Here is a 21,306-nt window from a genome sequence, read left to right as displayed (position 1 = left end):
TGGAGTGATGTAGCATATCAATCTAGATTACTGGATTTTAATCTGAGTAAATGTTCTGAGTACTTCTTCCAACAGTGGTTGATATTAATCTTGTAACTTGCCTTTCATTACAGTTTGAATGAAACGATTTTTCTTACCTCGTGTGAGCTGCAATAGGCCTATAGCATCGGGCAGCAGCAGGTTGTTGAATCACTTCCTGCATTAACGTTTCCTTCTCCTGCTGCTACGGCTGCGCTGCCTATCATAGGATCATCAATAGCGATCATTAACATTGATCCATGCTGGGACTGCATGGATCGCTGTCTTGAAGTGTTTTAATGTCTTCAGAGAGATTCACTTACTGAGGTAAGAAAACCAAACGCTGAAGCTTGGACTCACAGTGGAAAATGAAAGTAAATCAGCCGTGGTGCTCAGAGGGAACATCTGGCGTTCGAAACTTTTCAGAGGATAAACGCGTTAAATATCCGAAAGGTGCTTAAAGTTGTTTGAGAGAAGCATAGCAGTAAGTAAAACGGCCTCCAGAGCATTAATTTGAGCTGAAATGTAAAGAAAGACGCAGCAGCGGGGATTCCCCAGTAGACTGAGCACAGACAACACAACGACCTCTGTCTCTTTTACTTTAAATACATTTAACGCACAATTAACGTTGTTTTTACGGTTTCATAGCAGTATAGTAGCGGCAAAGATAAAGTTCACGTGTACCTATCATTAGCATGTGCTGTGTATGACGCCCCACTGTGTGCTGTAACTGTGCGCACACACCTAGAAATGTACAGTCTTGTTCTTTTGATGATAACGGGATGATTGATCCGAAATACTTTACTTTTAGTTATGATTTCCTAATGCGTTGTAGAAGTTGGATTTGTTATTAAAGCTCTGCCTATAGTTTTGTTTTTCTTTTTCTTTTTTTCTTTTTTCTTTTTTTTTTTACATGTATTACTATATATGCTACAGACTTTGGGGGAAAGCACGGTGGCACGGTGGTTAGCACTGTTGCCGCACAGCAAGAAGGTCCTGAGTTCAATTCCACCATCAGGCCGGGGTCTTTCTGTGTGGAGTTTGCATGTTCTCCCCGTGTTTGCGTGGGTTCCCTCCGGGTACTCCGGCTTCCTCCCACCGTCCAAAGACATGCAGCTTGTGGGGATAGGTTAATTGGAAAATCCAAATTGTCACTAGGTGTGAATGTGAGTAGGAATGGTTGTCTGTCCTTGTGTGTTGGCCCTGTGACAGACTGGCGACCTGTCCAGGGTGTACCCCGCCTCTCGCCCTACGACAGCTGGGATAGGCTCCTGAAAAGGAAAAGCAGTAGCGGATGGATGGATGGACTTTGGGGGAAAGCATGTTATGGTGTCAGAGATAGTAAGGGTAGATGAGTTTAAAAACCTGGGGGCAACCATTGAAAGCAATGCATTGTGGACAAGAGAGGTGAAGAAGTGGGTTGGGATTAGTGTCAGGTGTGATTTGTGACAGTGATACCAATGAAAACGAAAGGAAAGATTTACAAAATGGTAGTGAGACCTGAGGTTGAGTGGTTTGGAAACAAAGTTAGAGAGACAAGGCTGGCATGTGCAGAAGAGGAATAGTGGATATATTAGAAATGGAGACAGTGGATTTTGAATATAGACCTGCCAGGCAGGACAAAAAGAGGAAGACCACAGAGAAGATTCATGGATGTATATGCAGAGGGTTGATGTGACAGAGGAGGATGCTAAGCATAGGGTGTGTTGGAGTCAGATGATCCACTGTGGCAACCCCCAACGTAGTGATGCCATTTTACACTGCACAATTTTCTATATCATATTTCTATATTTCAATCACCTGTACTAGCTCTTTATTCTGGCCTCTTGCAAGCTCATGGCAACAGCAAATACAAATCAGGGAGGATCCCCGGAGGAGGCAAGCATTCCCTCTGAGACCTACTCGTTGAGGTCCGAAGAGTCGAGGCTGGGGTCTGAGGAATCCAGAAGGAGGTTGTCGGGCCCCACAGTCTCCTGGGATTCAGAGCTGGCTTCCATCAGGCACAGGTTAAAGTTTGTGTTGAAGCTGAAGGAGGAATTTGTTTGTCCAATCTGCAGAGAGGTGGTGCTCAATCCCCAGCAAAACTCCTGTGGTCACATCTACTGCTTCCACTGTCTCCAAGGACTATTGTAAGAGCTAGTACACCTTAAGATGCACACACACTGGCACAGTTCACATAAAACCACATTTATACTGACACAAGCCTTGTAAAAAATTTGATATAGTCTCCCAAAAAACACACGTGAAATTGAAAAGAACTAAAAGAAAAGCTGTTCAAGTTAAACATATTGGTCTTACAGTCCATCTATTAAAAAAGTTCAGTCAATTTAAGACATGAGCTGGTTGACATAGCACCCTTACTGACACAGTCTACCTTAAAACACACTTATTTTAACACATGTCCTCCTTAAAAAATGTATGGTTGGGTCATTGTGCTTGGTGTTGCAGGGAGAGTTCATCACCGTCCAACCCAGTTTGCCCAGTGGACAAAGCTGTGATCACAACAACTGAGGTGAGACAGAGGGCAGCTGTAATTTGTCAGGCAGACTTTTAGCTTCTGCAGAAGCTAGAGCTGTGCCATTTACGGTTTTCTTGGCAGGTCCAAGTGTGACATGCCAATACCAATTTTTACTGATTCAGAATTTCTTCATAAGAACTATAATTGACAGCATATAAAACAAACTTTTTTTTTAATAGAAACATTTATTTTCATAGTAAAATTAATTATTAAGATTTTTTATTTAATCAGGATTGTAATAATATATAGGATTGTCTCTCACTGAAACAACTGAAAATAAAGTGTCCTGCTACTGGAAAGAAGTGGGCCTCAAATAATGAACTAAAAGTGAGTTGCTATACACCCACCTTTACCTGATATGTTTGACCTTTTTAAAAAAAAAAACAAATAAAAGAAAAAAAAGAAGCAAATGTAAAAGATTCATATAGCAAAATAAATGGCCTATGGGTCAACAAACATGATTGATACCCTGATGTCATCTCCCTGGTCAAGAGTGGTTATGGTACAACAGTAATATTTACATTTTCACATAGAATAGAGGTGGGGTCAGACTGTCTCTTGCAAATTGAAACAGATCATTGCAATAAATAAATTAAATCCATTTGTCTTTTTTTTTTTAAATAAACACAATATCTTCTTCATACACATAGACTAACATCACAAGAGCCTGTGTTTTTTAAGCGATAACACTGAGGTTTCAACAATATTTGCTGTGTCTCTAATAGTTGTAGTGTACAGTAGAATGTTTCTCTTAAATTAGCTACCTGAGTGGCCAAAACCTATGTAATGAAAGTACAGAATCTAAACAGTAAAGCAGAGGACCAGCTGCAAACAATGACATATAAAAGTAAATGAGTTGCATAAAGTGATTTGAATACTCATGTAGAGTACAATAGCAAGATTTAAGAATCAGTCCATTTGCCATTATGTGAAACTAACTGTGAAGAAGTACATGTTTTACTTTGTCATAGCATACATTCATTATTATTCAATGAGTTTTTTGAGCTAGTTGATAAAGAAGTGTTTGTGGCTGAATAATGAAAATTTCACCGACCTTTGCTTCAGCACCACAGTCAGGTCAAGATTTAAGGTTAAATAATGTATAATTTGTGTGATTTCTCCTGTCTTCCTTCCCTCACCCCCAACTGGTTGCGGCAGATTGTTGTTCCTCTCTGAGCCTGGTTTTGCCAGAGGTTTCTTCCTGTTAAAAGGGGAGTTTTTCCTTCCCGCTGTCACCAAAGCATTTGGGGGTTTCCTGGGGGGGGGGGGGGGGGGGGGGGGGGGGGTTCCTCTGTTTTCTCTGTTTTATTGTAGGGTCTTTACCTTACAATGCAGCTTGAGGCAACTGTTTTTTTTAATTTGGTGCTATATAAATAAAATTGAATTGAAGTGACTGTGTGTGTTCAAGGTAGTGAAAATCCATGCTCTCAAATGTCTGTGAAGGTTCTCAGTCATCCAGGTCATCGTAGTCAAAGGAGCTTGCAAAGAAAAGCGTCTGGACTTCTTTAAGTTGCTTGAAGACGTTTCACCTCTCATCCGAGAAGCTTCTTCATTCTTCATTTGACCTTAGAACTGAAGAAGCTTCTCGGATGAGAGGTGAAACGTCTTCAAGCAACTTAAAGAAGTCCAGACGCTTTTCTTTGCAAGCTCCTTTGACCATGCTCTCAAATGTAACAGTATGGTTCTATGTTTTTTTGGACATCAGTGGAGCTCTTGGACACAGAAGGAAAAGATACACTGACAACACATGACGACACATGCAAACGGTGTTGTCAGTTTTAGTTTGAAAATTTCAGTGTTAGTTTGAAAATGCACTTTTGATTTGTTGAAGTTATAAGAAATATTTTTTCCATGCAGGTTTTCCAGGATAACTGCTGCAAACGTGAAATTTCCAGTTTAGAAGTGTACTGCACCAATGCCCCAGCATGCACGACTATTTTCACATTAAACAATCTGCAGGTAAACTCTATATATGCAAATTGTAGTCTAACAACTTAATAGATTAGATGTTCATGCTAAATATGCATATTGACTCTCTGGCCCACAAGGACACACCATGTTTTGCATAGCAGAAATAAGGTGAGCATGGTGTTTTTAGCTAAAATCTGTGTGCTAGTGTTGATAACAAGACTATTGAAGTTTTGGACATTGCCACTGCAATATCACTCTTTGGTTTTTCAAATAGCTGAAGTCATGTTTGGCTCAGATCTATACAACTGAGGTAATCTGTTCACTCCCTGCAGGAGCACCTGAAGTCATGTCAGTATGAGCAAGTGCAATGCACCAATACAGGCTGCATTGCAGTGTTACAGAGGAGGCACTTGCAAGAACACCTGACCAACATCTGTCCATACCGCAGGGAACCCTGCCCACACTGCAGGCAGCTGTTCCAGCTCAGCCTCATTCAGGTAAAGTCCACTGACACAGCACAGAAGAGGAACAACTGCACCTTTTCTTTTACCACTGAGAATGGTGATCCAAATCTTTCCAGCTGTTCTTGGTCCAGCTTTCTCAGGTCACGATTGGTGCTAATTACTAAAGGATTTCATTTGCTGTCAGGGGTGGACTTTATCTCACCAACGAAAATACACAGCCAAAATCTAATTGAATGCTTCTCTTCCTGAAGTGTAACTAATTTACTCTTAAAATACAGTACAAGTATAAATTTATGATGTGACTTTGTGGTGACTCTGTGCTCCATAGGATCATGTGCAGAGCTTGTGTCCAGATGTGAAGGTAGACTGTCCTGAAGGCTGTTCCCAAAAGGTCCCCAGACACAAGGTGAGCTCATCTTCTGAATCACATCATAGCTCTGCAGGAACAGCCATCATCTAACTGTTGCTGTTTCAAACAAACAACCAGCTGTAGTACACAAATATTCTACCAGAGCTGGTTGGTTGTTTCAGTTTTTTCTCAGTTTTAGTACTAAATCAGACATCATAACAAAACCAGAAGGGTATCACTGAAGGATGGGGGTGAGGAAAGAGATCAACTTTAACCAAGAAGATATATGTCCGCATTATTCAAATAGCAACTCTTGTACGTCAGTGGCACAATCTGAAATAACTGGCAGTTATGTATATCCCATCCCCTGCATTCAGTATATACATCATTTATATACAAAACAGTGGACAGCTTAGCAAAAAAAAGCACTATAGTGCTACCAGAGTCTAAAATAGTGAAAATTATTAAAAGGACATTGTTGCTGTAGTTATATATAGTATAAGCTGATGTAACAGTTTCTGATTCACATATACAGACCCCAAGAATTGCTGACCAATCAGTTAAGTATTCCACAAAGTCATCTAGTAACCTGATTTTTTTCCTTTTCTTGCTTTCCAGCTGACCAGTCATAGACAGTTATGTCCTGAAGTTAACAATGACTGCTGTTTTAAGAAATTTGGCTGCTCTGTACAGGTTAGTTCAACTGATGAAATAGTGAAATTGGTTGCTTGGACGTTTAAGATCAAGTGACTTTTTTCCTGTTATGCTATGATTCACAGGGTAAAAGAAGGAATGCCAAGCTTCATGAAGACAAAGCTATCAATCACCACATGCTGCTGGTCCTGAGGAGCAATACCCACCTGGAGAAACAAGTATTTCCACTTTACATAATGATATTGATACTGTACAACAGTACACATATATAACAGCAGTCATTGGGTTAGAGGCATGACGGTGAGGTTCACATATAAGCTCATGTTGACAGTGGTCCAGGAGTTATTAAAGGAATCAAAATGTGTAGGCTCCTGCAGAATAGCACGTGAAATATGAAAAAATCTGCTCCGTTTCAGAAAAACTCATAATTCACAATAATAATCAAGATTTCTCCAATAACATATTTTTCTTTTCTTGTGAGAGTTTAGAATATTCTGATTTTATAAGTAACTTAGTATATTATTAAAAATAAACTCTTACTTGAAAAAGTTACATTAAGTATTCAAAGGATTATATCCAAGATTTTCTCACCAGCATAGCTCATTTAGTATAAGATGACAAGATAAATGTCTAAGAGATAAATGTGACAACAAGCTGTGTGTTTACCTTTGACTGTTCTCTCCCTGTCTCAGATGGAAGTTTTCCAAGAGGATTCGCTGGAAATGGAGCAGGAGGTCCAGACAGACACTTTGCTACTTACTGGACTGCAGAAGCAATTCAGACCACTTTTGCAGCTGAGCAGCAATCATGAGCATGCGGTCTCCATGGCTCAGGTTAAAACACGGCTACAATCTGACTTGTCAACTCTCCATATACTGTCTTTACTTTTATCATATTTGTAGTCAGGATGATGCTGATGAATTTTATTTCAGTTTTACTTTTATTTTTTCGTAATGGCTATATTTAAACTTTGAGGAGCTTCTTTGACTTTCTGTCTTACAGTGCATCTGGAAACTATGCACAGCAGTTCACCTGTTCCACATTTTGTCATATTACAGCTATATTCCAAATAATAATAATAATAATAATAATAATAATGGATACTTTATTGATCCCCATGGGGAAATTACTTGTTTTTCTCTGCATTTGACCCATTCACTCAGTGAAGCAGTGGGCAGCCCACTAAGCAGGCGCCCGGGGATAGGATTGAATTGATATTTTTACCTTAAAATTCTAAACACAATGCTGCCTAATGACAAAGTAAAAAAAGGTTGCTTGAAATTATTGCAAATTTATTAAAAGGGAAAATAAGAAATATAACACCTACATGAGTATTCAAAACCATAACATTTAAAATTGAGTTCAGGTACATCCTATTTTCATTGATCATGTTTCTACAACTGGCTTGATCTGTGGTCAATTCAGCTGATTGGACATGATTTGGAAATACACTGTCTATATAACATCCCATAGAGTTTTTTGGCCTTTAATTGGCTTTTTTGATAGGGAGAGTGAAAAATCAACAGGAAAGCAAAGGGTGAGAGAGAGGGGAAGACATGCTGCAAAGGGCTGTGACTCAGACTCAATGCCCAATGCCATCCCTACAGTGAAGCATGGTGTTGGCTGTATCATGCTATAGAGATTTTTTTCAACAGCAGGAATTGGGAAACTATTCATCATTTAGGGAAAGATGAATGCAGCAATGTACAGAGGCGGTTCTGTAAATATCCTTGAGTGGTACAGCCAGAGACCAGACTTCGAACCTGATTGACAGATCAGGTTGAAACTGACTGCAGATCTCTAGAGAGATCTGTGCGCTGACACTCCCCATCCCTCCTCCCCACATGATAGAGCTTGAGATTTTCTGCAAAGAAGAAACTGCAGAAAAAAAGACTTGTTGCATCATACTCGAAAAGATTTGAGGCTGTAATTGCTTCAAAAAGTACTGCAACAAAGTATTGAGCAAATGTTGCATATACCTATGTACAACTGTTTTTTACTTTTACTAAATTTCAAAAGTTTCAAGCAAACTTTTTTCACTTTGTCATTAATGGTATTGTGTGTAGAATTTCAGGCTGAAAATGAATTTTATCCATTTTTAATGACGCTGTAACTAGGGATGGGTATCGTTTAGGTTTTATCCAACACCGGTGCCAAACCGGTACTTTTGAAACGGTGCCGGTGCTCGAACCGGTGCTCGAACCGGTGCTTAAAGAATGGAGAACACAAAATTGGTCCAAAAACCTCTCATGTTTAGCTGTTTTTTTTGTAAAAAGATAACAATGTTAGCCTTTTCTGCAGCTATGGGGCATATATGGTATCACTCTTGGCTGGAAGCAGTGCTTAAACAATGGAAAAAACACAAACTTTGTCCAAAAACCTCTCATGTTTAACTGTTTCCCACTTTTTCTTTGGTCATTTTAGCCTTTTTGGCCAGGGTGAAGGGAGTATCTGCCATTAAACAAGAAGCCGCATGTAACTACAACGCTGTTTGCTAGTTCACCTTACATGCATTAATGTAATAACGTGGTTAGCCTACTCAACGTAAATTACACACGAACAACATTAAGCTACTCACGCAGAGAAGAACGGCTGCTGCTGCCATCATCATCATTTCTGCTACACTGGCAGGGCTAGGGGCCAGGACTCTCCTCTTCAGGTTTTTGGGGGATGTTGCTAACTCCGAGTCCGATAACAGGCAAACCACCCGTAGTAGGTACGGCGCATTTCTCGGCTTTTAAAACAACGCTATGCGTCGCCAGGTGTTTCATCAGATTTGAGGTGTTACCTCCTTTGCACAGTATCACCTTAAAGCACTTGTTGCAGGCTGCTGAGTTTGCATCTTTTGCTGTGAAGTACAGCCAGACTTTGACCGCTTCACCTTGGGCATTTTTAATCTGTAGATCTGCTCTAAAAGAACGTATGTGAAATGAAAAATGATTGGCTAGAATCTGAAGCATATGACATCTCAGGAAAAAAAAGCACCGATATAAAACACCAAATGTGCGCTGCTTTTTGTTCTGGTTACTACCGTTTATGTCAGAACCGGTACCCATCCCTAGCTGTAACATGACAATATAGGGAAGTGAAGCACTGTAAATACTTTCCAGATTCACTTTAAAACAGCGGACACTGGAAGTTAAACCCAAAGAGGTTAAACCCAAAACAGGCCCCTTAAAGTTCAACTATACTGCAAAACCCCAAAAGTTACCAGAACCTAATTTTTTTTTAAGTTGAAGCTTATAAGAACTTCAAGAGTTTGAATACATTTGACACGTACCTTTTGACTGCAATAAAATTAGCACATTTAAAAAAAAAATGTTTATTAAGATTTTTGATATAAAGAAAAAAAACAGACAACACAACAGCAAGGGCAAAAAAACAGAAGGCAAAAAATTACACTGCATCAACAAAGATACTACTTCAACACTGGCAAGCTACAAAAATAAAACACTAGGGTGGTAGACTGAATTATTGATCAGAAGACTTTGTTTTAATACATGATCTAAAAATGGCTGCCACACATTAAAAAACGTACTAAGTTTGTCCTCTAATGTATACCTAATTCTCTCCATATGCAGTAGAGCAATCAGTTCTGCCAGCCACGAGGTACAATGTCAGACTTCCAGAGAGCCAAGATAATTTTCTTAGCAATTACCATTCCTAACAGAATTGTAGTTTGTGCAGCAGAGCTGAGGTGTAAAAGGGAAGAGGAGGATCCAAACAATGCAGTTATTGGGTGGCTCTAATGTGCAGTTGTACATATCAGAAAAACATTTAACCAATAGTTATGCAATTTGGGACAAGTCCAGAATAAATGGGTAAGAGAGCCTTCTCCAAGTTTATAACGATCGCATATTGGACTAATGGAAGGAAAAATCCTATGCAAATTAGTTTTTGAATAATGACGTCTGTGAAGCACTTTGAATTGAATTAATGGATGCCTTGCATTTATAGAACAAGAATGGATCCTACACAGACTCCTCTCCCAAACCTCATCTCCAAATAGCAAACCAAACTCTTCCTCCCATGCTGTCTTCAAAAAGTCAGATTTAAAAGTCAAATACTCTGAAAAACCATTCACAAAACCAGAGACCAACTTTTTAGAAGCCGGGGAGCTCAGAAGGAGCTTAAAAATTGGCTCCTCCTCCGGAAGAAATGGAAAGTTGAGGATACTCTGACGAACATAGCTTCTTATCTGTAAATAATGGAAAAAATGTGATGTAGGGAGAGAGAACTTGTTCTGCAACTGGGTAAATGATGCAAATTGCCTATCAATATATAAATCTTTAAGAGTAAATATACATTTCTGTGTCCAGACCTCAAAAGAGGCATCTAAACATGAGGGTGGAAATGCATGATTACGATATATTGGAGTATGGATCGAAGTGTCTGGTAGTGCACAACCTTTTTTGATCTGACTAAAGATTTTAACGCAGTTTAAAACTATAAAATTATTGACCTTGGTTCGCGGATTAGAAGACGAAAGAAGAAGAGCATCACTCTCTACAACCACCCGGGGGCGGGGTATTAGCAAACATGACCTTTTTGTACTCTTCCTGCCAGTAAGCAAGAGTTCTAGCATTCACAGCCCAATAATAAGACTGAAAACGTGGCAGACCAAAACCCCCTTAAGTTTGGATTTACATAGATGAACTTTTGATATCCTGTGAGTTTTAAAGCCCCAAACAAATGGTAATACTACTGAGTCGGCAAAAATATATAAAAATAGATATAAGAATTTAGGAGGAGAAACCATTTTGATTATGTTAATGAAACCTACCATGGAAATAGGGAGAGCCCTCCATTTCCTTTTTCAGTTTTTCAACTTGTGCAGAATAATTCAGCTTAAAGATCAATTTATGATCCTTAGGCAAAGTAACACCCAAGTATTTCAATCTATCTGTAATTTTAAAAGGCAAAGTTTTCAAAAACTCAACTTCCAGGTTTGCAGTCAAAGCCACAAACTCACTCTTCTGCCAGTTAATTGTATAACCCGAGATTTCACCAAATGACCTCACCAGATCCAATAGTACAGGAACAGATCACTCAGGATTTGATGAGAACAAAACAACATCATCCGCATATAAAGAAATGTAGTGCTTGATATTCCCCAATCGGACAGGGTCAATGGAGGGCTCATTCCTAATGTCTACTGCAAGAGGTTCAATAGCAACTGAGAAGAGCAAAGGCCTCAAAGGGCAGCCTTGTCGTGTCCTGCGGTGTAAAGAAAAAGGCGCTGATCTATCTTGGTTAGTGAGAATGGAAGAAGTGGGATGTCTATATAGCATATTAACCCATGATATAAACTGTTCGCCTAAACCGAACTTCTCCAATACCTAGGGATGGGTATTGATAAGATTTTCACGATTCCGATTCCATTTTCGATTCTGTTTAATGATTCGATTCTTTATCGATTCTCTTATCGATTCTCTTTAAAAAAGGAGAACACTAAGGTCGATTAGCTTAGAACATAGGTGTCAAACTCTGGCCCCCTAATCACATTTGGCCCGCGAAGCCATACCAAATTACTATCAGAGCTGGCCTACTGGTATTATACAGCTAATATATATATATTGTTTAGTATTAAGCTTTGCTTGTTCCATATTCAGTTTTTCAGCAAAACGTGTTTGAGTCCATAAGAAAAGATTCATTCTTATATCTGGAGCAATAAATATATTTCAATAAATATTAACGTTAGCCCGCAACTTTGTTCCAGTTTTGAATTTTGGCCCACTGTGTGTTTGAGTTTGACACCCCTGGCTTAGAACTTTGTTTTATATCTTCTCTTTGAACAAGATAGAAATTTAGGAGTAACATGGCCTTACAAACCCAGCAGTGAGATCTTAAGAGATCCAGCCTACGGCTCTTCAATGGGGTGTCACAGGGTCCCCAGGAAAAAAAATTGTAAATGTAAAATAATAAAATAAATATTCTTCAGTAGCAATAACAAAGTATAACATAAATTGTTCTGTGGCAATTACACAAGAATATCCAGTAATGTCCCTGCCTACAATTAAACACATTCACTTACCGAAAATCGGGGCATCTGCTGTGGCAAATGGGTGCAAGCCTTTTACCACAAACTTAGTCACTGCTTGGTGTCATTCATCTATCCTGGCCTGAAAGGAGACGCTACCGGTAGACTGCAGCGAGAGCTGCCAGCATCTGAGCCAGACTCTGTCTCTCTCATCACGGTCACCTAAAAGCACAGTAATGGCAGGTTTTGTAATAAGGCAGATCGCGCTAACATAATATGCACTGTTAGTTGATTATTTACCTGCCGCATTAACGGGAGAGGACGTGCAAACGTTACCGCTGCTGCTGGGTTGAGCTTCACGAGTCCGGAGCGGAATTAAAAACACGACATTCATTTAAGGTCATCGCGTGTTTTGTGAGCAAATGCTTTTGCATATTCGTAGTGTTTCCTCCCTTAAATGAAATATCTACTTTGCAAGTATTGCAAGTTGCCCTGTTGTCATCCGTTCTCGTAAAGTATAACCAAACTTTTGAGCGTTTGAGCCGCTTACGCGCCGTGTTTCCTGCCAGGTAAATGACGCTCCGCAACGTGATGACGTCATTCGGGGCAACTGGAATCGATAAGGGAATCGTTTGCAAAAATGGCAAACAATTCCAAGGAATTGAAACAGTGGGAACCGGTTCTCAACAAGAACCGGTTTTCGATACCCATCCCCACCAGTACCCCAAGCATATAGGCCCACTCGACCTGGTCAAACGCCTTTTCAGCATCTAAGCTCAGTACTGCGATCTTGCAAGTCCCCCAATGCCTATGATACATAATGTTCATCAATCTCCGAACGTTAAAAAAGGAAAACCTCTGGGGCACAAACCCAGTTTGATCTGGATGTAAATTAGCACATTTAATATATAAATTAAAAAATATTCAGTTCCTGCTACTTAAAGTTATAACTTAAAAGGAATAGCACAATAGAGTCACTTTTCCAATTTAGAAAAACTCAATTTTCAAGCAGTCTTTTGAATTAAACAAAAGTCAAATACCTGGACATTTTCTTGGTTTCCGGCAATAACACAATGTGATGTTATTATTCAAGAAATTATTTAAGAAAATAAAATCATTTCCTCAGAAAAAAACAGAGAAAAACACAGTTCTGGGGGTCATGTGGGAAGCAGCAGTGGTGGCAAAACAGGTTCGGAGGCCGACTGCGTGGGAAACAGCGGTGGTACAGGCAAAACTAAGGCTGCCATGATGGCAAAGAAAGTGCTGGTGTGGAAAGTGGCTGGTGTCAGTGCGACTTGGCAGCCATTGGCAGACGGCTGGTGTGCAGGGCCAGATGAGGCAGGACCACATGAGGCAGGACCAGACGGCGCACTGACCTCTGGTGGAGATGGAGATGGGGGAGACTGTGCGTAGAAGCTGCAGGTGGTTGAGCTGATGATTCAGTAGTCAGCAGCATGGAAGCTATGGGTGATGGAGCTGCAGGCGGTGGTGTGGCACCTGCAGATGGTTGTGCTGGTGATTGTGCTGGAGGTGACATGGCAGCCACTGGCAGTTGAGCAGGTGATGGCTGGGCGGACTATCCTAAGGCCCCGGCGGAGACGGATGGTGGCTTGGAAGCCGCAATCAGCTGGAGCAGCTCTCCTGAGCCTCCAGTGAAAACAGACATCAAACCAGCAGGTGTGGAAACCTCTGGGTGAGGCGAAGCTAGCTGGAGCTGCGCAGGGCACAAAGCCAGCTCAGGATGCTTCTCGGCCTGCAGAAATGTTAAGTCTTTTGCAGGCTGGATGAGCTCGCTTGAGCCCTCAGCTGACAGAGGAGGAGGCTGGGGCTGTTTGTGCCCAAGCTCTTAGCCGATGATGAAGGTGTCTGGGTCGGCTCACCCTAGCTCTCATCTGAGAAGGCTGGCAGAGCTCCCAGGTGGAAACAGCTGCAGGAGGTTGAGATGGCTCAGCCTCTTGGGAGAGTTTCAATCTCTGAAACAGCCACACACAGTTTGAGGATACATAAATCATTGTTAATGATGGAACAATGGACAGAGGAAAATACAGGGCTTAAATACACAAGGGAGTGTATTTAGTAATGAGGGACTCAGATACAGGAGGAGAGCAGGGAATAATCAAACATAATGAGACAAAGGGGAAGCTAAACTCAACATACTGAACACAGGACAAGGACTATCAAAATAAAATAGGAAGCATGAAACGGACACAGACTGACAGACTGAGACTCGGGAACAAAGGAAACATGAAACACAGAGACAAAAGTAACTAGATATGGAACACAGGGAAGACATAGTGACAGAGTGCTAAGACTCAGAACTAAGCATACAACACACGTAGACAAAATAAAGAGAACAAGAATACAGAACTAAACCTTCAACAGATACATGACACCAGGAACACAGGGGAGGCACAGAAACAAAACAGAAACTAGGAACTATAAATATAAATATAATACAAGCAGAAAACAATAATTCAAATAATATAACTTAAAAAAATTTCACAGACCCAGTACTATGACAACCAGCTTCCAGACCCCTGTACTCGGAATGATTACAGCGGTGTTCAGTCCTTGGGATAACTATAGTAGTGTAGGTGTAATGCATAGATCACTCCAAATATTATCAAGAAGTTCATCAGCATTTTTTGGAGGCCTCCAGTCTCTTTGATGGCAGACTTTCACAGTTTGGACATGTGCAGAGGTGGGCTGGTAGATATATTTGGCAAAGAATGTTAGATATTAATGAAAAATGAAAACAAAGTGGACCATTGCTAGAATTCAAAATCTCACTTTTGGTTTGAGGTTCATGCTAAATAATCTCTTTCCATTGTGGATTTTTTTTAAATTCAGCCATAACTTTTGCTGACTTGCTGACCTGTTTTGGAAGGTCAGGTCAACCAATGACTTGAATAGTCATTGGTTGAATAAGACAACTGTTACGTTTGGTGTAGATGTAGGTTTTCCCAACAGTCACCTCAAGGTGCTTAAAATTGTAAGGGAAAGCTTACAATATTAAGCACCTTGAGGTGACTGTTGTGATTTAGCACTATATAACTAAAATTGAATTGAGTAGAACAATTCAAATTAGTAGAACATGTTAAGCATACTCTGTTTTAACTCTCAGTTCACCTACATTGGAAATAATAATAATAATAATAATAATAATAATAATAATAATTAGTCTTTCAGAAGAAAGAGAAGTAGAATTTTGGATGGCTACTATCTTCTTTTTTTTTTATTCATGTTTTGGATGGACAGAAACATATACACATATACAACGGGAGTAATAATATTGTCAGTTCTCCGTCTTAACAGCAACAAACAAATAAGAGCTAACAATAGCTAAAGAAAACCAAAAGAAAAAAGAGAAAAAAAAGAAGAAAAAAAAACAGAAGAAACAAAATAAGAAACTGCCTACTGGGAAACACCAGCAAAAACAAGAACAAAAGGGGCAGAACACCCAGGTGCCTAGAAACTAAACTCGACCTTGACCAATTTCTTTCCTCTACTGGCTGTCAAAGAAAAAGAACAACAACAACAATGACAACGACATAAGGAAAACAAAATAAGAAAAAAAAAACAACGTATCACATTATCTAAGAGACATTGTCGATGTACAACAAAAAGGGACCCCAAACCTGATCAAAAATATCTTCTCTCCCCTTAACTCTGTACGTAACCTGTTCATATAATGCCATCTTGGACATTTGTTCAGACCATTCCCTGAAACAACAGGGGCTGGATGATTTCCAGTGCCTTATCCTGCAGCCTGTTATGAAAGCCAAACGCACCCATAGTCTCTGTCTTCTAGTGAGAATACTGCTGTCAGGTTACAGACCCAGGGCACACAAAGCTGGAGACTTAGAAAGGTGAAGATTAAAAAGATCATTCACAAGGTTAATGATCCCATCCCACAAATAATCATTTTTCCGGCATCCATACAACATGAACTAGGGTCCCGGCTTCCTCCTGACATTTCCAGCAGGTGTCAGTGTAAGCAAGCTTCAACCTGACTAGCTTACTGGGAGTCCAGTAATTTCTGTGAAGCAACTTGTATTGGATAAGCTGAGATTGTGCTTCACGTGAGCAAACATACCATGATGAAGCCAGCTTCTTCCAACTATCCCCTGAAATCTGAATTCCCAGATCCTTCTCCCAGCACTGCCTCAGCCCCTCCAAATTGGGAGAGTGCGCCTCTCTGAAGATCCCATAGAATTTGGATGCTCTGATTCTATTGATACCAGGAGCTGCAAACACCTCCTGAATACTAGATGGAGGGTCTGAGTTATTGTTCAAAATGGCTTTAATACAGTGTCTAACTTGAAAAAACCTCCAAATTTCCCTTGGATCCAGATTACATTCTTGTCTGATTTCCACAAATGATTTCATGCCAGTTTGCCCAAATAAATCCCCCACCTGGTTGATACCTGCCCTAAACCAAGCCTCCCACCTGAACGGTTTCTTACCAATTAATATTTTCTTATTATACCAGATAGAGGCTCTAGAGGTAAGATAGGGGCTAGTGTTGATAAATTGATGAGCTCTAAACCAGGTCTCTTGTATGAAAGCCAATACTGGATCTTTAAACGGTACTGGTCTTCCCCTCTGAGTGAGGAAGGCCTCTAAAGATGAGGGAGTCACAAGACTTGAGGACAGAGGACAGGGCGGTGAGGACAGAGCTAATGAGTTGAATCTGTTTTTCAACAGACTCAACATTGCCATAAATGCTCACCCTCCTACTGACTTACTTGTAGTCAGTGTGCAATCCACAGCCACAGCACTTTCTCTCCCTCCCCCTCCACATGGCACCATAGCTTCGGGTAAAAGTCCTGACACCCCTCCCCCACCTATCATTTTCACTCATGACCAGGTTCAAAGACAAATGAGAAGATTCCACTCAGGCAAGTTTGCTGGACACATAACTTATTTATTTGAACAGTTTCAGTCAGGTTTCAGAGCTCATCACAGCACAGAAACAGCTTTAATGAACAGCTTTCTTGTCCTGCTAGACCTCAGTGCAGCATTCGATACTGTTGACCATAATATTTCATTAGACCATGCTGTAGGTGTTAAAGGCACTGCACTACAGTGGTTTAAAACATATCTATGTACTAGACTCCAAGTTCATGTAAAAGAAGAGGCCTCTTCACACGTTTCACAGGGTTCTGTGCTAGGACCAATTCTGTTTACGTTATGCATTCTTCCCTTTGGCAGTATCATTAAAAGGCATAACATTAATTTTTACTGCAATGCTGATAATACCCAATTTTATCTACCCATGATGCCAGATAACAATGTTTTTTTCTGAAATTTTTTTTCTTTTTTGTTGATTATATTCTGTCTTTCTTAATTTTAACTACCATAAAATTTAGAGAATGTTTTATTTACATTTGATGTAAATAAACACACAAATTACCCCACTGTACCCATGTCTGTCTGTGTATTATCAGAGAACTCTTAGAAGGCAAGAGGATACCCTATCTTCTGTCCAGCTGGACCTCCAGCAGGTGTCTCGGGGGCTTCGTCCTCATCTGGAGGAGCTAGCACAGCTCAGGAAGTCTCTGGATGTTGCGATGCAGGAAGTGTCTGAAGTTGAGGCCCTTAGAGAGCATCTAGGTAACTGAACCTCAGACCTCTTTACCACAGTAAATGTAACAGCGTCTTCCCTGTATTAATAAATTGTTACTTGGTCAGATATGAAATATGCTGTCTTCATTTAGCAACAGAGACTGTAGCTAGACAATGTCAAGTAGTCTGGTGCGATCCTCCAGTAATATCTTTCACCATCCACCACTTGTCTCAACAAGGTTAAGAGAAGGTTCCAGTTCTCCACTTTCTTTACTTTCATGTTTTCAAGAACATGAAAAACGTTCTTAATCGTAAATTGAAACAATGAGTAATTTCTGCATTGATGCAATATAAAATGAAGAAAAATATCAGTTGTCCTCCTTCCAACAGTCTGTGCTTCTGATTTTGAAATTTAAAATACCAGATTAGGACCCTTTATGGACTTTTATGGATGTCGTTTAGTCTGAGCTCATTTACTATAAACTTTCTGGATAAAGTCATTAACACATAAAAGAAATGAGGTAAGATACTAAGGCTGCAACCAACAGTTATCTTCATAATCACAATCTGGAATCTGAAAAGGTTAATCCAGCCTTGGTGGTTATTACTCTGTTTTTCTGAACTAAATGAACAGTAAAATAATTCAACAATGATTAGACAGTAAAGAATATTTCAGGATTTCGCTAAATGATCTTATTATGTTCTTCAACCAGGAACCTTGGAGGAGAACTTAAAGCGTCACTCAGGCCTCCTACATCTTCATGCTGCTCAACTTAATCTCAATAAAAAGCACCTGCAGGAGCTTGAAGCGACATCTTATGATGGGAAGTTGATCTGGAAAATTGAAGACTTTGGGAAGAGGAGTGGGGCAGAGGCCAATGGTCAGCTGTCATGCCTGACAAGTGTGCCATTCTACACTGGACGCTGTGGATACAAGATGGCCATTAAAGCCTATCTGAATGGGGATGGGGAGGGAAGAGGTACTCACCTGTCACTTTATGTAGTCCTCATGCCTGGAGACTTTGACACTCTTCTGCCATGGCCTTTCAGACAGACTGTGTCTCTCTCTGTTCTGGACCAAAGTGGTGCCTCTAACCATCGGAGTCTCAGCTTCAGACCTGACCCTACCACCAAATGCTTCCAACAACCCACTCCTGAATCCCAGACCAATGTTGCTGTTGGATTTCCTTGCTTTATTTCCCACAATATGCTGCAAACTCCCCAAAATGCTCTGTACGTTAAAGACAACACGCTATTTGTGAAAGCTAAGGTGGATATGACAGGTTTTGAGCAGCTGTAAAATTTCTTCATTATCTGATGATAAGCTTAAATGACAATATTAACAAAGATATACCATAGGGATGGGGTCATGTGGCCCAGCCTTAAGATGGCAGCATAGCGGGATTGCTACTAAGACAGCGTACAAACTGTACGCTGTTAGTGTGGTTTGGAATATACAGCACTGAAATGTCTAAAGCTTCATCTGTCAAACGGTGTGAAATCTTTCCCGAAGACGCAAGACAGGCACTAAGACAACCGCACCAAATCCAGCACACAACACAGATGAAGTATTGGATGAGTTCAAATCAAATCTGAGACATATTGAACCAGGCGGCTCATATCGAGGAGGCTGAGGCTTGCATTGTTGAGGTAGAAAGCACACTTGAAAAAAACAGAAACATCACTGAACTATCAAAAGAATCCTACTTCTTGAAGCCAAAACAGATGACTTAGAAAACCGAGTAAAATGAAAGAACTTGTGCATCTTTGGCATAAGAGAGGAAGCAGAGGGGAAACAACCACTCTTCGACTTTATTAACAACATGCTACCTAAATGCTGGGGCTAGCGCCTGACAAGTCATTCACACTGGAACGAATACATCGCACGCTAGCCCCCGGGAAACAGAACAGAGCGGTGCTCATTGGTTTCTTAAAATTCCAAGAAAAAGAACTGGTATATTGGGAAGCAAGAAAACAACAAATTACACAAGATCACATTTGCATAGGATCTGTCTGCGGAAATGGTTAGGATCCTATGGGGATTTTTACCAGGTTGTCAAGCTGCTTATTGATAATAATGCCTTCCATGGATTCCAGCACAACCCCTATAGGCCCAGGATCCTGTACGATGGAAAGATCCACCTTTTCTCAACACCTCAAGAAGCTGAAAAATTCTATAAGAATCTGCCAAAGGACACATGAGAAGATGCCCATGATCAGTAAGTCGTAAAGGACAAGTTACTTAAACAACAGGTTAACCTTTAAGACATTTAATGAGACAGCTCCTGCTCCTACATAACTGATTAGCAACAGAGTCATTGACAAGAGACAGATAAAATCTTGAGTTTGAATTAATACAACATAACTGGGCATTTTAAAGCGCATATTCGTTCTAAGTTTAATCTGAATTGTTTTAGGATCTATACTAACAGCTGAGCCTTAATTAAGTCATTATTTTTTGCTATCGAGGGTAAACTTTATTTTATTATGGAACAAATTAGTACCTTTATATGATTAGTAGACACTGTCTGATTTATGGGGCTTTAGTGAGGTTGCGTTGACTAGTTACTCCTCAGTGATGTGGATTAACACCCTCCAAATATTTTGCTCAAGGGAAGGGGGAGGCATTTCTGATAAGTAAATGATAAGTAAATGCAAATGTTCAATCAGAGATTGTTTACAAGTTCTGTATCTGGTGTGTGTGAGTATGTGAATGTATGTGCAAACCTGCATCTCCTTTTTCCTTACTTTGTCTATCTTAAGTACACAATCTGATACTATTTTATGAAGAGGACAACTAAAGAAAACATTTTGAACGTTAACATTCCGTTAACATCCTCTTATAGGGGAATCAGTCTTATGGGTTGTAGTGATGGGTCGGTTGCGAACGAAATGGCTCTTAGAGCCGGTTCTTTGACGTGAACGACGAGAGCCGGCTCCTTATCGCGAGCCGTGGGGTTTTTTTTCTTTCTCTCACCCTCTCTCTCTCTGGCACTTTTTTTTCCGCTTCACTCCGCATGCGAGCCTTGTGCTTTACGCTGGGCAGAGGGGGGAGGGGCGGTAGTTACATTCAGTAATAATAATGGATTTGGATTTATATAGCGCTTTTCAAGGCACCCAAAGCGCTTTACAATGCCACTATTCATTCACTCTCACATTCATACACTGGTGAAGGCAAGCTACGGTTGTAGCCACAGCTGCCCTGGGGCAGACTGACAGAAGCGAGGCTGCCATATGGCCAACACCAGTAGGCGGTAGGGTAAAGTGTCTTGCCCAAGGACACAACGACCAGGACAGAGAGCCCGGGGATCGAACCGGCGACCTTCCGGTTACAGATACGCTTCCCAACCCCCTGAGCCATGGTCACCCCAGTAGCACAGGAACAGAGCGGGAGGGAGAGACAGAGAAAAAGCCAGGGACAACAACCTCACATTCATTCATTCATTTCATTTATTTGTTCATTTTCAGGCACAACAAATACCTATATTGAACATAAAATGCACAAAACAAAAAAAAAACATTAGAAAGGTATAGTAATCATCCACAACTATTTTCAGTTGCAGATGATAAAGGATTCAGAAAGTTAGTCATGCAAGCCCATATGACAGAGAATATGCATGTATTTTTTGTTTTCATATTATAATTTATATTTAATTGTGTTGTGGTTTGCAGTGTTTTGTGTTGTTTCACTTTAAATGTGTAAAAGGAAAAAGCTAAAAATTTAAATAGTTAAAAGTTGAAATGTGAATAGTTGATTTTTGTATTATATGATTTATTTATTACATTTTATGTGGAGTGAATAAATAAAAGTATATTTACGGTGGCCCCTACAGACAAAGCACAT

At 40.3% G+C, this 21,306-nt stretch overlaps 1 protein-coding gene across 1 annotated transcript; it reads left to right on the top strand.

Annotated features, from left to right (window-relative positions):
* Positions 1–206: 206 nt before the first annotated feature.
* On the top strand, positions 207–20,695 carry traf5 (Tnf receptor-associated factor 5). Its single transcript, XM_080880820.1, has 11 exons — positions 207–345; positions 1,852–2,147; positions 2,467–2,530; positions 4,394–4,495; positions 4,780–4,944; positions 5,240–5,317; positions 5,879–5,953; positions 6,040–6,132; positions 6,607–6,747; positions 17,345–17,510; positions 18,176–20,695. The coding sequence occupies exons 2-11, from the start codon at positions 1,855–1,857 to the stop codon at positions 18,760–18,762; spliced, it is 1,764 nt and encodes a 587-aa protein (XP_080736946.1). The 5' UTR covers positions 207–345; positions 1,852–1,854; the 3' UTR covers positions 18,763–20,695.
* The last annotated feature ends 611 nt before the right edge of the window (positions 20,696–21,306 follow it).

The sequence above is a fragment of the Rhamphochromis sp. 'chilingali' genome, assembly GCF_963969265.1.
Source record: "Rhamphochromis sp. 'chilingali' genome assembly, chromosome: 4".
Taxonomy (NCBI): Eukaryota; Metazoa; Chordata; class Actinopteri; order Cichliformes; family Cichlidae; genus Rhamphochromis; species Rhamphochromis sp. 'chilingali'.
The sequence above is the reverse complement of the archived record's forward strand: the minus strand, read 5'-3'. Positions and strand labels throughout refer to the sequence as shown.